The sequence below is a fragment of the Dendroctonus ponderosae genome, unplaced genomic scaffold (assembly GCF_020466585.1).
Source record: "Dendroctonus ponderosae isolate FM_Combo_2020 unplaced genomic scaffold, Dpon_F_20191213v2 Dpon_F_20191213_1, whole genome shotgun sequence".
In the NCBI taxonomy this organism is placed as follows: domain Eukaryota; kingdom Metazoa; phylum Arthropoda; class Insecta; order Coleoptera; family Curculionidae; genus Dendroctonus; species Dendroctonus ponderosae.
Genome location: NW_026017110.1, coordinates 2368908 through 2384270, shown reverse-complemented (window position 1 = coordinate 2384270; position 15363 = coordinate 2368908). Strand labels below are relative to the sequence as shown.

General features: G+C 37.2%; 6 protein-coding genes across 12 annotated transcripts in view; 2 read left to right on the top strand and 4 right to left on the bottom strand.

The window, feature by feature from the left end:
• The window catches only part of LOC109538393 (zinc finger and SCAN domain-containing protein 12), a 7104-nt gene extending 4711 nt beyond the window's left edge, over window positions 1–2393 (bottom strand). For 2 of the 3 annotated variants that reach the window (XM_048669954.1, XM_048669951.1), the window contains exons 1-3: window positions 2146–2382; window positions 983–1118; window positions 729–917 (exon numbers count right to left, since the gene is read on the bottom strand). In XM_048669954.1, the coding sequence (XP_048525911.1) occupies window positions 729–917; window positions 983–1118; window positions 2146–2259 (439 nt within the window). In that variant the 5' untranslated portion in view covers window positions 2260–2382. Of the gene's footprint in view, window positions 1–728; window positions 918–982; window positions 1119–2145 lie in introns of all 3 variants that reach the window. The other variant, XM_048669948.1, reaches the window with a different exon arrangement.
• Window positions 2394–2867: 474 nt separating this feature from the next.
• On the bottom strand, window positions 2868–7495 carry LOC109538404 (hepatoma-derived growth factor-related protein 2). Of its 2 annotated transcripts, none has more exons than XM_048669944.1 (16): window positions 7233–7495; window positions 6574–6632; window positions 6335–6518; window positions 6146–6278; window positions 5970–6023; window positions 5829–5912; window positions 5576–5762; window positions 4823–4979; window positions 4727–4763; window positions 4525–4670; window positions 4198–4417; window positions 3735–3855; window positions 3549–3669; window positions 3363–3489; window positions 3258–3307; window positions 2868–3198 (listed from the first exon to the last, which is right to left on the bottom strand). In XM_048669944.1, exons 1-16 carry the CDS (start codon window positions 7305–7307, stop codon window positions 3130–3132), a joined length of 1824 nt encoding a protein of 607 aa, XP_048525901.1. In that variant the 5' UTR covers window positions 7308–7495; the 3' UTR covers window positions 2868–3129. The 2 variants fall into 2 exon arrangements, with proteins under 2 accessions (XP_048525901.1, XP_048525898.1); XM_048669941.1 differs by having other exon boundaries at window positions 5576–5774; window positions 7233–7494.
• Window positions 7496–7738: 243 nt separating this feature from the next.
• LOC109538403 (60S ribosomal protein L21) lies at window positions 7739–8681 on the top strand. The gene is made up of 3 exons (XM_019905623.2): window positions 7739–7840; window positions 8045–8284; window positions 8414–8681. The coding sequence occupies exons 2-3, from the start codon at window positions 8049–8051 to the stop codon at window positions 8655–8657; spliced, it is 480 nt and encodes a 159-aa protein (XP_019761182.1). The 5' UTR covers window positions 7739–7840; window positions 8045–8048; the 3' UTR covers window positions 8658–8681.
• LOC109538401 (TIP41-like protein) lies at window positions 8676–10164 on the bottom strand. The gene is made up of 4 exons (XM_048669980.1): window positions 9873–10164; window positions 9638–9817; window positions 9079–9298; window positions 8676–9021 (listed from the first exon to the last, which is right to left on the bottom strand). Exons 1-4 carry the CDS (start codon window positions 10046–10048, stop codon window positions 8764–8766), a joined length of 834 nt encoding a protein of 277 aa, XP_048525937.1. The 5' UTR covers window positions 10049–10164; the 3' UTR covers window positions 8676–8763.
• Window positions 10165–10262: 98 nt separating this feature from the next.
• LOC109538400 (translation initiation factor IF-3, mitochondrial) lies at window positions 10263–11632 on the top strand. Its single transcript, XM_019905621.2, has 2 exons — window positions 10263–11083; window positions 11343–11632. Exons 1-2 carry the CDS (start codon window positions 10529–10531, stop codon window positions 11508–11510), a joined length of 723 nt encoding a protein of 240 aa, XP_019761180.2. The 5' UTR covers window positions 10263–10528; the 3' UTR covers window positions 11511–11632.
• Window positions 11633–12143: 511 nt separating this feature from the next.
• Window positions 12144–15363, bottom strand: part of LOC109538399 (spondin-1) — a 6193-nt gene continuing 2973 nt past the window's right edge. For 3 of the 4 annotated variants that reach the window (XM_019905615.2, XM_019905616.2, XM_019905614.2), the window contains exons 5-9: window positions 13252–13410; window positions 13045–13197; window positions 12719–12995; window positions 12390–12663; window positions 12144–12339 (exon numbers count right to left, since the gene is read on the bottom strand). In XM_019905615.2, the coding sequence (XP_019761174.2) occupies window positions 12175–12339; window positions 12390–12663; window positions 12719–12995; window positions 13045–13197; window positions 13252–13410 (1028 nt within the window). In that variant the 3' untranslated portion in view covers window positions 12144–12174. The remainder of the gene's footprint in view (window positions 12340–12389; window positions 12664–12718; window positions 12996–13044; window positions 13198–13251; window positions 13411–15363) is intronic. The other variant, XM_019905618.2, reaches the window with a different exon arrangement.

Sequence of the window (15363 nt, the reverse complement as noted above, 5' to 3'; positions counted from 1 at the left end):
ATTATGCCTCTTCTTGAAACGCTCTTCCCAACTTTTAGAACAAGCAAACTCTTTGTTTTTGATTTTACTCCCCATTTCACTAGCATTTTCTTGCAACACTGCCACTTATGGGAACGTTTTCTTGTTTTTTTTGAGTAAACCACTTAATAAGTCCCTTGTGAATCTTTTCATGTGCAGATAATTTTAACTTCCTACATCTAACATTTGTTTTGTCATACGCTGATAAAATGTTTTCTCTGTTTTTCCATATTGTTGCAACAATAGACTTTCCAAGTGCTAATTCCTTACAAATGTCACTCTGCTTTACTCCACTTTTTATTTTGTTAATAATCTCGTACTTTTCATTTAGTGAAAAAGCTTTGCGTTTTTGTTTTTCCATTCTAAAACGATTTACATAACGCGACAAAAATAACAAGTCACTGCCTGTCTCTCGCTCTCACTAATATAAACAACTCCGCACGATTCGTGTTGCTGAGCGTGGAAGTTCGTTATAAACGGAAAGTTAATATACAACTGACATAAAAAGTGATCGTTGCATCCGGAAGTTCGTTATAACCAGTAAAAAAATACGTTGGTCTTTATGGACGACGTTTCAATTAAAGGAAAAAAGTTTGTTCTAACCGAAATTTCACTATAACCGGGTTTATTATAAGCGGACTTTACTGTATACTATATACTTTGTTRTTTAAATTCAAATAATATGGACTAAGACATTATATGATACTCACAGTCGTTTCTCAGGTCAGTCTTCAAGCCCTCTCTGGTTGCGGATATCTGTTCGACAGGGGCATTATACATTTTGGTACGGGTAGCCGACATAATGGGAGTTGGATCCCTAGATCTTGGTTCAGSTGTATTGTAGTTGAATTCGACCGTGTTGTAATTCTCATACTTGCTGCAGAAGGCCCAATACTTCCCTAAAGTAATTATTACAAAACAACATGTTAAATTAAGGCGGATTACAAAAATGTTAGCAATTTACCTAGCTTGGGAACATATTTCAGATCAGCTGTTAGTCCAATCGCCCGTATCATTTCAAGTTTAAGTTTGACCGTTTCAGTAAGCATGTGTTGACAAATTTTACAAACACCTTTAGTGTCATCTAAGTACCCTGCAATCTAATATTTACTTATTTTAATCGCATGTTTCCATACGAAGAACTTAAGGTTTAGCGGATCAATAATATTATAATGCTTAGTTTCACTAATTTTCAGTGTGAGTGATACTGAGTTTTTTTGGGCCAACGCAAGTGCTAACACACTTTCAAGAATGAAGAAAGGACTTTGCTTGTATTTCAAAATGTAAAGCGTATTCAAACAAACTATAGCATTAAGTTGTTCTGCTTCTTGTTAAATTTCGTCTGTTAGTTATTTTAGTATCTTGAAATGTGAAAGGTGTTAGGGATCGTTAACGTCTTTACCAAAACTTCCGAGGATTAGCAAGCTTTTCGAAAATGTATAAATATTTGTGTCGAAAAAAGCAGGAAAATTTCCATTGCAAAGCCACCATCTCGTAACGAGTTGAGCAGTAGAAAAGGTTCACACTCAAGCACTTAAACAGAAATTGCTAAATATTTTTTTTGTTCTAGTCGTTCAGAAACCCGTCGTTCTAGATCTATTCCCCGGCTTTGTCTTAGTGATTATTGCAAACTTCTTTCACTATATGACCAAACATTTCCCTCAAGTTTCCCGCCCGTATTTCCAACACCTCCTTGATTCGATGCTTAGCAGGAACTAATCATTAAGTGCCCTTGATTCAAGCAGGAAATTGATTCCATTCCACAGAACAGCAGGACTTTGGATTGGATTTATGCATGTAATAAATGTAAACAACTGGGCACTTTCAATATCAAACATTGCATTTGGCATCATCAGGGAAATATGATTAGTGTCGTTTCCAATCATAAATTTGCATATCAAATGCAAACGTGCACTTATTATATGCAGCATTTACTTGAACAATGACTGTAGATAAGAGAAATAGAGGGCATACAGATGCTGAGTGTAGCAGTTAATAACCTCAAATACTATAGGAGCCCGCCGAGGCTGAAATAAAGCAAGTGCCTAACGACGCGAGCCAGTTTAGGCAATTCTATTATAGACGCACTAAGGAAAATGGTTAATAATTGTAAAATTGTTCGCTTACTGAGTCTCCCACAAACTCGATAAAGTACTCCCTTATCGTTCTTGAACTATCACCACAACACAAGTTTAGGGAAAAAGTCTTGCACCCTGTTCTTTTGCATACCAGACACCCCATATTGTTGAAATAAATTAAACTGTCCCCTTCATACTTTTGAAAATTATAAAGCCAGCGTAAAGCCAAAACTAAACATACAAATAACCTCTCCCTTCAACGGGTCTGTCATCTGTCCAAGTGTTGACCTCTTTGATAGCATTCATAAAAAAAACTGTTTAATCAAATAATTGCATTCAAGCATTTTGGTTTTTTAGTTGCACGAATAAAGTAAATTAAAAAAATCTTCAAAAATAAATTTTAAGAACAATTGGCAACCTCGCTAAGAGGCTTCAAACAATTTGAAAAAACGAACCCTTTTCCCAATTTTTTTGTAGAGGTTGGTGGCAGTTCCTCAACGAATGGGTTTTCTGATTGTTGATAAGCCACTCCAGACACTCTGCTCAAAACGACACAATTTCCGTAATTTACGCAATCGCATAGCACGATACAACCAGTCAGCAACCTCTAGCAGAACCTACCGACTGCGCCAATTAAATATTTGAAGAATAGCAAACCGTTTTTAAAAACTATTTGTCGTTCTTCAAACAGTTGACTGATTCATACAATAGATAGCAGATGTGTTTTTAGCACCCACTAGTAAGCCTCCTTTGGAATGATGAACACCGGTATGAATTTCAGAGCTCTTTATTGAATACGGGAACCGAATTATTGATGAAATGTAGATATTAGAAGACCAATCTAACACACATAATATTCAACACGTAAATAGTAGTTTTCACACTTAAAAAACCACCTACTTTTCCAACAATGGTTTACTTAAAGAAACATATTGAAACGAGAAAAAAAATGAGAACGATTGCAACTAACTAACTAACTGTTAGAAATCGGTACCAATGATGTGCGTTCCATTCCTGGGAAACTTATAAATAATCAATTTTTATCTGATTTTCCCGCTACAGAACTGGATTGCAGTGGCTTGGATTTGGCCGTGTTTGATCCCTGAAACAGAAATTGATTTAGTAACACAGCATAGTGCATATTTCTGAATAGTTACTTACATCTGTATCAGCGGAGTTTTCCAATTTATCGACAAAAGCTTGCCTGGACTCTAAAAAAAGGCAAAATAATGTAAAATCACACACCGAGATGATAATTTGCCTTACCAGGTTCGGAGCACAACAAGAGAATTTCATTTTCTGTTAGATCTTTACATTTGGTCCGAAAATCTGCGACTTCTTCCATGAAACGGTCCCAAAAGTTGCCCTTTTCTTCCTTGATTTTAAAGAGATTCTGCAAATCAGAAACAAGTCATTGCAGCTGCATAAAGGAAAATGTTCCAAACGTCTTACTTTAACTTTATTATAAATTTTCTCGGCTTCATTGCGAATCTTCTCAGCTTTTCGCGCAAATGTGTTGCTTTCCTCTACGCTCATTGCCCATTCTTTTGTATTACCTACATACTTACGCAATCTGAAATAGCAGTTTTACATTAGTTTATAAAAATCTCTAGATAATAATCGCGCTGAGCATTTTACCTGCGGATTGTGTCTAAAACATGCGGATGTTTCTTAAACATCAGCGTCTCCACATCTCGCTCGAAAGTCCTAAATTCTCCCAAAGCTGACAAAGCTTTTTCGGGGAAAGCTTTGTCTAAACCTAAAAATGAAATAAGAACACAATCATGTAAAAATCGAATTGGACTTGGATAAATTATAAATTGTACGTACTTTCCTGACTGTGTTTCAATTCCAAATTAAAATCAAATCCTGGGTTCTTCAGTCATTTATTGTATTTATAATATAAACAGTAATTCGCTTTATGTGCAAAATGGACAAAATTAATACTCCAAATACATGCCAAGGCGTAAAGTAGCAACAACGCTACACATTGAAACTGATGATGGTGGAAAACACCGAAACGTCTTTTTAATTGATAAATAGACAATAAATGACTGAAGAACCCAGGATTTGATTTTAATTTGGAATAAATTATAAATACCGAGATTATTTTTAATTTTCGAATCCCACGTTACTAACACTGCCTCTTTTTTGAGCATCTCCAATTTCTCTCTCTTTGCTTCGATATCATTGAGGTACGAACTGTTATTGATTTGTTCGGTGGTCATTTGGATATCAGGAACAATTGCTACATCTACTTGATCAGTGGTTTTTTGTCCGGAAACAAGTAAGTTTTTCACGTTCAGTGTAAGTTTAGCAACCTGAAGCAAATTCAATTGGCTGCAGGGACGAGATTTTCTGTTTGTTTTCAGTGAGAAATGAGCAAAAATTCAAACTACTTTCACTAAAATCAACGCATGTCTTATACCTCATAGTCATACATAGCTCGCTCGTATTCGTTATCATGGGTCAAAGGCCACTCGTCATGCAGCGTTACCCCACAGAATTTCCCGGACGGTAGTTTAACTGGTAGCATTTGATCTTTGCTAACTTTCCGCGGCTCAACAGGTCTGTCTAAAAAAACATTAAAATCAGCAACAAAATGATTTCCAAATTAATACTAAGCTTACTCTTATACAAATCGGGGTTTGCCTTGACATGTTCCGCCTAAAATAAAAACAAGAAATTGCCACAACTATTGCCTGTATAAAAGTGCGACTACTCACATATGATATATTATTTTTCAACGTTTGTTCAGTCACTAAATCGATGTTATTCGGGAGTTTTTTCTGGGATTGCTTGTCATTGCTGGGTACTCGTTTAGCTACTGCAATATCGTCGCCAATTTCAGTTCCCTCGTCGCTCAGCGTTTCAGAAGGTTTTCTGTGAAAAAAATCATCAATCAAGCAACTCCAATTTCGATCTGAAAATAGTGGCTCGATTTGTATGAAAAAATCGCACAAGCCCATATGGCAAAACGTAAGCTTGTCGGCACTTTTCATCGTATTATTTCGGGCATTTATTACGCCAACATTAAACCTTAACATGTTGGCTTGTTAATAAAAGTGCCCTTTTAATGACATCAACCACTAACAAATAGTTAGTTAAAAATAAACGAAGTAAATAGTAAACGATTTTATTTTAACACAGCTAGTAAAATATGTAAAATTCACTAAGCTCTCGGTTTCCTTCCCTCGCACTTCAAATGATGGTACAATTTATATTAAGGGCCCTAAAGCGAGGAGCACTAAAAACCAATGCATTACATTAACTTTCCAATCGTTATTGATTAGTGTTGTGCCTAACTAACTATATAATGTACCCAAATTTTTACCCACAGGGCAGGAGCCCTGTGGGTATTTGCAAGTACATTATATAGTTAATTTCATTAATACTGATCATTAATCAGTATTAATGAAACTGCCAGGAGCACTTTCAAGAACGAAAGTATTTTTTATATTTATACCTATTGAACTTACTCTATGGCTACTTCCGGTGCTGCTAAGTCTTCGTCAGAGGAAACCGTGATGGTATCCGCAGTTTGAGCTTTTTGCTCTTGTTTCGCAGGTTCTTCTTTAGTTGGAGTAGAGCCTTTGTCATCCGATTTCTCCTTCACTGGCAAATTTGGTTCGTCCCGGTTTGTTTTTTCAACCACTTCGACCATTTCTGTAATCACTTCTATCGAACATTGTCAAGATTTACATTTGCTGATTGTTATTCTCAACGGTATACCTTCTGCAATGGACTTCTCAGATGCCTGTAAAACTTCAACAGGCTCCTTGGATTTTGACGGCGCGTCCTCATTACTTTTAACACCTAAAGCTCAAAGTATTAATGACACACTATAGTCTAGGATTATACTAATCTACACACTTGAAATGCTAGATTTCCTTGTTGGTCTTTTAGGGGCTGGCTCTTCGGAGGTATCTGCAATAAAATCGCAAAACTAACGGTAAATTGTTTACTGATGTGTTCGATTCAGGTCAAAAACCAATAGAAACACCGCATTCATCCTGAGAACCATTGAGCAAGAACTATCATATTCCTACCTCTTGACTCAGCACCAACAGTTCTTCTGGCATACGTTCGCTTTAGTGCCTTGTCTTCAAATGATGCACTAAACGCCTTCCTTTTAGGGTTCTTTTTATCAGGAAGACTTGAGACACTAGATGTGTCAGATGTCTGAAAAAATGCAACTTGTATCCATCCAGCCTGGTTGAAATCGAAATAAAACATACGTCAATCTCTGGAACGGAAGAATCCCCATTTGCGTCGGGGTTTCCATCGCCTCCATCCTTTCTAATAGCCGCCTCAATTTCCTTCACAGCATCTTCATACCCCACTCTTCTTTTAAGATACTTCTGCAGATAACTTTCTTTGTATTTGAGGTAGTAGCTCAGATCTTCGGGCTTAATTGCGCCCCTGAAATGAACTAGTGTACATTTTTTTTACCGGAGCAGTAGGTACGTTTGCTTACGTTTCTTTTGTTCCATAAAACATTACATTAAACTTCTTCTTTCCAGTATCGTTCAGAATCTGTAAGCAAGTAACAAAGGATACCATTAAATCGCATTTTTTTATTATTAGATCATGTTAGAAAATGAAAAATACATAGTTCTTCAATTCGTTTTTGCCTAAAGGGTTTACACAGGACTTTTTATGAAACCATACACACAGGGATACTTCTCACAATCAGTTTAGGCAACTAAATTTCGATCAGCCGTGAGTTCCAGTCGCTCTGGCAATTTTAGGACTTCCGGGGCCGATTCTATGGGCGTTTCTGGACTTGCTACTTATGAGAATCCGGCTACTACTTTACTGTATAATCGTGTAAAAGAGCTCTTAGTTTTAGTCGCTTTTTTAAGCGATTTATTGGACTAGAAAACTAATTGAAGCGCAATATACCATTGGACATATAAGCAGCTTTCCAGATAACAGAGTTCCAGTATATTCACTCATAATAGTGTCCCGGCTATTTGGAAGATTTATATCTGAGATATTTTAGAAGTTTTTTGAGCAAAATGTGAAACTTTCCAGTTGCCAGAAAATTTCCAGATTGATGGGAGTGTTTTAGTGTCCCAATGTGCAAGTACATAAACACGTGATTATTTATATTTTTAGTAATAGAATGCTTACTTTTGCAGGCCATGGCGGGTGGCCCTTGACTTTGGCGAACACCTTGTCACCAACTTTGTAATTCACTTTTACCATGATTTATGAAAATTCAGCGATTAGCTCGAGCCTTGCGAACGTTTATAACGAAAGCAACAAAAAGTATTATTATTAAAATTTAGAAATAAAACCAACGGGAGCTAACCTGTTGACAAATATGTATTTCGTTTTCACATTGAACTAGCGAACCGCCAAAATTGTCAAATGTGACAGCAACATTTTTCCTGTTTTCTGTGGGTGGCGTAATTTATTAATTATACTGTCATAATGCAAATTATTGAATAATTAGATTTAGTAAATATTTAGTAGGGAAAAAACCCGTCTATTTATTAAATAAATAAATGGATGGAAAAGCAAAATTTATCTTTTCTATCCATTTCTATAACAACAAAACACATATTTTTCCGTTGATTTTGCCGGACAAATACCGGAAAAAATACATGTTTCCAGAAAACCAAGAGAGAAATTTGGCAATCCTGAAAAAAAATCGAAAAGACGCCAAACTTCAAGTAAGGAAGACGACAGTCGCGGCCATTTTCTTTCAATTCTTGAAATCGTCGGTTCGAGAGCAGGTACGCAAAATATTCATTTTTTCTATGTTTCTTGCCGTTAAATCCAATTAATTGCGTTGCAAAATGCTTAACTGACCACTGGACGCACTTTACATATGAAAATATCCCAAATTACCCCTAATTTACTTCGTAACTTACAAACATGTGGTATTTAACCTAAAAACTATCAAGCTCGTCAATAATCCCATGCATTTTGTGTTATAGAAAAATGACTAACTCCAAGGGGTACAGGAGAGGAACCAGGGACTTGTTTTCCCGAAAATTCGGGAAACGTGGAGTGATCCCTCTTTCCACGTACATGAAGGTGTACAAAATTGGGGACATCGTGGACATCAAAGGAAATGGGGCTGTGCAGAAGGGTATGCCCTACAAGGCTTACCATGGCAAGACCGGCCGTGTTTTCAACGTTACTGCTCACGCTTTGGGAGTCATCGTAAACAAGAGGCAAGTATTTCCAACTAATATGAATATTTCATTTCGTATTCGAAATATGACTTTGTAGGTGTATACAGTACTTCTTAAAAATTGATTGATGTTTTGGTGTTATTTGTTATTAACGACAATGTTTTATAGGGTGCGAGGCAAAATCCTACCAAAAAGAATAAATGTGCGCGTAGAGCACGTCCAGCACTCCAAATGTCGCGAGGATTTCTTGCAGAGGGTGCAAAATTGCAAAAAGCTTCGACAAGAAGCCAAAGCAACTGGCGTCGCTGTTAACTTGAAGCGCCAACCGGCACAACCCAAGTTGGCTCATGTTGTGAGTGGAACCAACGGCGCGATTCAATTGGCTCCTATTCCTTATGAATTCATAGCCTAAGTTCAATAAAAAATGATATTTAAACTAGCTTTCTTATTTATTTGCTTGAGCTACAAAATATAATGGGGCGCAGCCTTCAACATATACCTATGTATTCAATATTACATTATGTTTCTCCTGGAAAAGTGATTTTTTCGACAATAGAAGTCCGAAGCGGCATGTGTGGCGATAACGAGTTGGGATCTCCGAATAGAGTTAAGGGCAGCTTCAGTTCCTTTACTCCACATTCTTTATTAGTGTACTCTCTTATAATGAAATTTTTTGTGAAATCATGAAACACCCTGGTGTCGTTCACCCTCACCATTACGCCGTCTACTCGCAGAAAAAATCGCAACAGAATGAAAAAAGAACTGGGCATTACTCTCTAAAAATAAAAAGAGTCCTATAAAACTTGGAATATTTGTCTCGTTGATTTGCTTACAATTTTAATGGTGCATGATGATATTCCGTTATCATGCAGCTCGTCTTCATAGAGCATCATTTCATGGTAGAACAGGATCTTTTCTTTTTGCTTTAACATTTCCATGTCTATTATCTCCTCAGTCGGTTCAATGTGGGCGTTAGCGCTCAAGGTTCCGCAATAATCTGTGCTGAATGTCCAATCAAACGGTTTTAATTTTTCTCCCAAATGCTCAGCCGGTCTAGGAATTACAAAAAATTAATAAATTAAAATGTAATAGTAAATTGTAAAAACATGAAGAAGAAAGGCTTCTACCACAGATCCTTCGTCAAAGAAAATGTGCACAAGGACAAGTTGATCAAGAAATTTTGTCATACTGGAGGAGAAAAAGTAGCTACGTCCTTTTAAAGATTTGCATTATTTTCCAACATCCGGCTTTTGGAGCTTAATGAATAAGTGGGTGATTGTTCTGTACATCTAAAGCAGTATATAATGAAGTAGCTGTGAACAAAACGTTGCAAAAAAATCATCTTTGTAAGAAAGAAAGCCGGAATAAACCATTCCATCTCATTCAACCTGCCTTGATCCTTTCCATTCTTCAGAATAGGAAACCTGAATGTGTGGTTTGCCATTGCAAACTTTTTTGAGAGCATCAAAGGTGTTGAATTCAATTTTGCCTCCACTTGGATGAATTACTGTGAGTACATTTCTAGGAAATACCATTTCCGGTAAGTGAGGCAATTCTAGGCCGTTGGAGTAGCTGAAACAGTTTGAGATGATAGAATTGAGGCCACAATTCTTGACGAGCAACTTACAGGCATAGCAAACATTGATCTACAGGTTGATTTTTACATTTTTCCGGAGAAGTGCAAAGAGAATGCAAGATGTGGGATTTCGTGTATTTAAATTTCCAGTTGTTCCATTCGAATTCTTCTGCATCTGCAGGCAATCTAAACACCTCGACTTCTCCCTGCACCTTTTCCAGAGACATTTATGTTGTTATTTCCTTTCTAGAAAGTTAATTGTTTATATACAAAAAACATAAATAACCTCTTGCTTTGGCCACCAGTGTGGCCAGATTTCCGTAAGCATCAAGGTTGCCAACTTGTCAAACGCTTATTACCGGTCAATCTCACTTCTTTTCTTTCATTTATTTTCTAGTTGGTCCATAGATAGGCAACAAAAAGTGACAGTCTCAAAACGCCAAACATCACGGTGAAATTGAAAAATAGCACCCAAAACTCGCATGACCAAATGCTTTCGTAGCAACTCGGTCCGAAAAGTGGCCCAATTTGCGGTAAATGGGCCAATCTGGCCACGCTGCTGACATTTGAATTCCGAAGTGTCTCAATAGTGAAGAAATCCGGAGAAACTAACCAAATTATCAAAGACATTTATTTTTCAATGTTATTTTTAATTCGTTTTTGATTTTCGCGATTTCTTGGTGGGGTGGTGTTTAACAGTGTCGACAATGTTCAGAAGGACGTGCCTTCAACTTAGAGCTCTGTCTCAAAGCTATTTAACAAGTCATCAAGAAATTAACATTAGGAGTTTGCCTGCAGCTTGCCTTTTTAGCAACAGTGCCTATATCAGCCCGAATGAGCCCTTGCCGGACAAACCATCCGCAACTGAAGCCCCTAAAAAGAAAAAAACGGCCCCAATTCCCAGAATAACCCTCCTGAATGGTGCTGACATTAGTATATCTACTTTGGAAGACGCTCAAAAAATAGCCAAGCGCCGAGACCTTAAACTGATAAAACTACTGGATCTCGATACGAAAACTGACCGGCCGGTATACCGTCTCATGACAGGGGCTGAATATCATCATGAAGATTTAAAACAAAGGGAGACCAAAAAGGCAATAAAGGCAAAAGGTGCATTTAAAAAGGAAAAGTTGCTCATTATGAGTCAGAATATTACTGAGCACGATTTGCAAACGAACATCAATAAGTTATTGAAATGGATAAGCAGACGGTATGAGGTTCGAATCGTAATCAACGGAAACTCGGAGAACAGCACTAAATCTGTAAGTAGTACACATTAAAATTATTTAAGCAATACAGGGGAAAATAAGTAGAAAAGTGGGTATTTAGTAAGAACATCAGTACCTATGTTTATAGGCGTAGTTAAAAATGTGCTCATCTCATAGAAAATTCGTGTACCAATAAATTTTCTTAGTAGTTGCAAAAATGCACCATTTCGGGTAACTGGTTTGCTTGTTTTTGGGAGTTTTTCTCTATCCTTCTCCAGATTGAGATTTTAATAATCCTGTTTGTCATTTGCAGGAAAATGTGTTTGCAACGATCCAAAAATCAGTAACTGATCAAGGGCGAATAGTCCAAAAACGACAAAAAGGATCGGACATAAAATTCCAAATATTGCCCCCAAAAGAGCCCAAGCAAACCGACGACAGCGACCAGAACAATGACGATAAAGCGGAGCCCCCTCCATGACTAGCCGTGGTTTTCGGAATAGTCTCATTACTGAGTTTCAAATATTATATTTACTATCATGTGTATAAAAAGCCAGGTAAGAAACAATAAATCTACTCATCAGCGGTAGCTTCTGACCGTAATTACGGTAATTTTGACAATGCTCCCATGTGTTGCCCCCAAAGTACCTTAGTTCCTAAGAATTCTACATGATTTTATCATGAGATGGAAGGTTTCAACGATTCAACGAGGTCCTTGAAAATCACGCAAAACCCTTCAGATTCGAGCCAATTGGAAGTTTTAATTTATTTTAAGCGGATTTTGAAACTCTCGATTTCTGCTTTATTACTGACCCAAACCCTATAAAGGGTGCCCCGAAAAAAAAATAAAGCTGCCAAACTCGTCCATCTGCCAATACGTTAGTCCACTTGTGGCCGCGCGAAAAACTCAAAAGATTCACCCAAAAACTCCATTTGCTGAAATGCCCAAGCGCACATATTTTCCATGCAAAAAAGCGAGGAAAACAACCAGTTCAGGTTCGAAAAAAGTGAACATTCCTATCCACTCCATATCTGTCTATATGCGTATATGTATAGTGGCCCTTCTTAGTTCAAAAGAATGCTTTGAAGTGTTGTAAATGGGGTTCCGCGCAGATAAAAAAAACACTTTTTTTATTGTATATTATTTAACAATCCTCCTCACATTCAACCACTTCCTTATTAACGCACCGTTCATCCGGATCATGGTCTTCTGTATCTGGAGCCAGCATTCTGTACCTGCTTTTGGTGCCCTTGCCACATTTTGCGCTGCAGGCCCCCCATTGGCCCCATATTAAATTGGGGCATATTTGCTAAAATAACGCTTACTCAAGTACATCGAATTAGGAGGGAACCCACTTACCATTTCCTCTTCGCCCGACTCACACGGCGATTCACATTCTTGGGTTTCTTCAATGGTTATACCTTGCACGCAATGGCCTGGTGGAGGATTGTGCTTGAATTTAATGTTTCTAGTGGCGTGGCCTTTTCCACATTGAACACTACAGGACGACCACTTGGTCCAACCAGTAGTTTCGCATCGGTTATCCCTAGAATGCCCCAAATGGACGGAAGCTTGAGATTCTTCTGGGTTTTCTTTATCCGATTCCGGTTCTTCGGGTTCAGGCTGTTGTCTGCTTCTCGTAAACGCATAAGTTAATACCAGCCGGCTGAAGGCAAAATATAATTCACCTATTAGGGTCGCACTCTTTTTTGTATGTTTTTTGCAATTTGAAGTGCAGCATTGCGATGGGTTTCATTTTTGCGCCAGACTCATCGTAGAAAGGCGACTTTGGATCGGCGGGATCCGACGAACTTATTTCTCGGACGATGGGGTTTGGATCGTTCGAAGGTTCGTTCCCGTTGTAGTCTAACGCGTCATCAATTCCAACATCTCGAGGATATAAATTCACTGATCGATACTGTTTCCAGGAGCAATTCGATAGACATAGTTCGAAACTTGAAACTCCTGTTAAAAAAATGAATAGATAGGTTTTCGGGAGGGATGTGTTGCTTACCGACAATCCAGTCTGGAGAAGGCATCATTTTCGTGGCCATGGACACTAAATGATTTTCGTTGTCCACTCGAAAAATTGCATAAGACGATGCTCTAATATTTGGATATGCCAGTCCTCGGGCCTTGATGATCGTGCGCAAATTGGACGAATTGTCTAAAAATGTCGTTGTTTTTTTCCCAATTTTTAGTTAAGAGTATTAGCACATACCCATTAATTCAGATTCCAGCGCTCTGGTGCTGCCGTTGGACGCTAATTCTTTGAGGCCTGCATTGGGTTCGCTTCCATCGCTCCAAAACTCTTGTCCACGCTTATGTGAAGCTCCAATGATGTCGCTGAACTTTGTAGCAAAGTAGTAATCGGGAAATCCTGAAAAATGTGTTATTCTAACAGTGAACAGTGTAACGATGAGAGTGAGACGATTTATTTTTATTTTAAAGACGAACATTTTGTTTTAGAGCCATTGTCAGGATATTTTCAAGATTTTTTAAACGCAGTCCGAATTTATGCACCCGAGGAATCACATCTGAACAGTGTAAGCGTTCAAGCAAACCACTTCTGAAGATGCAAGCCACTCGTGCTTGCGAAACGTCAGGAAGAAATTCTACCGAATGACGGCCTAAAAACCCGAGAAACCCATTAGAAAAATTAATGGCGTTAAAATTTGAAAACTGATAGTACTTCGTGTTTTTAATTTTTTTCCTTCAAAATTGACTTAAAAATTTGGATATTATCGTATTCTTTTGATTTCCTGAATGATTCTTATATTGAGGTCGAAAACTTGATGTTTCCTGATCATAAATTTTACTTTATCACCTCAAACACTCAGTATTCTGGCCTTTTTCCTTTATAGTTACAGAAAGGACACTAACATCGATTGCAATTTTTCCCATTGCTAATTTGCAATTAAAGTCGAGAGTCATTTTGTCCATTGCCCGTCCACATGTCCCGGACAAATCGACTCGTGCTGGCTTTTTCATTTTAATGAAAATGTGAAATGTTCAAAACAATTTCCCTGCCTAAATCCGTTTTGCTAGTGTTTTAGTGAATTGAAGTCCAATTTTTTCAGTTTATTCTCAATTATTTGCCATACATTTTTATATCTGTTCTTATCAGTGATTTATCTCCATAGTTATTGCAGTCTATTTTGCCTCATTTTTTTTTAAATCTTCAGTCCTAGGAATATTCTCTCCAGTTCCCTATTTTCGTTTACATAATTCTTTTCTGTAAGCTTAATTTCTGCTTCCTTTCCTTCTTGGAAATACCGACAATGTGTTATTTTATTCCTTTAATGTATATTGTTTCATACGATTTTTATTTTCTACATGTTTTAAGCATTTTGTGGGGCAGCTTCTGGTTGTCTTTGCTGCTTTTTTCTATAATATTTTCAAACTGTTTCCAACTACTTTCCGTTGCTTGTGTTGCAATTGGTTTCAGCTTGTGTTACATTTTTATGTACCTTCGTCATAATTATCTGTGATAGTTTTCGAAATATTGTCCGACGTTTAAGAGAGACTCGCCGTCTAAAGATTTGTAAAGTAAATTCGGCAAAGGAGGAGGCTGCAAAATCTCTGTATTGTTCAAGTAAAGGATTTTGAATAAATTGCGTGCAACTTCAACAGTCTGCAGCTCAGAAATGAAATGTTTGTGAATCTAAATTTGCAGAAACTTTTTACATTTTTTATGTAAGAGTTAGGCTTTCAGGGCTTAAAAGCCCGAAAAACGCATCAGTTTCAACTCTGTTTATGGCTTGTTTGAAAACCCCTAAAGTCACCTAGAAAGCTTTGTTATCCCTGATGTAGTTTTTTAATAGAAATTGAGATTAGTGTAACTTTAAAGCTTAAACATTTGAAATCGCTCACAAAAAATGAATATACAGTTGAGTCCGGATATAACGAACTTGAAAAATGAACTAAAACTGGTTCGTTATATCCGGAGTTCGCTATAAGCGAATAATAATACAAAAACACGTGGTGTATTTTATTTCGTTATTTTTACATAGAGTAGTAGAAGTTAGTAGGTATCTAAAAAGAACACAAAAAGATAAACAAAATTCAATTTCAAATCTACTTCATAAAGTCTATAATTTTTGTTTGTACATTTCTGCTGCAAAAATAGATGTTATTTATGTAGTTTTCAAGATCACAAAAGGGCTCCCAGATATGATTAGGAACTTGGCGTGATTGTAGAAAATTCCTAGTTTCTGACATTTTTTTGTCATTTCAGAAATGGTTGGAACAGCATTAGTGTCTACAGTAGAATACGTTTCACCTAAATCGTCATCTTCCTCATTATCGCTTAAAGCTGTAGATGAGGTTACGG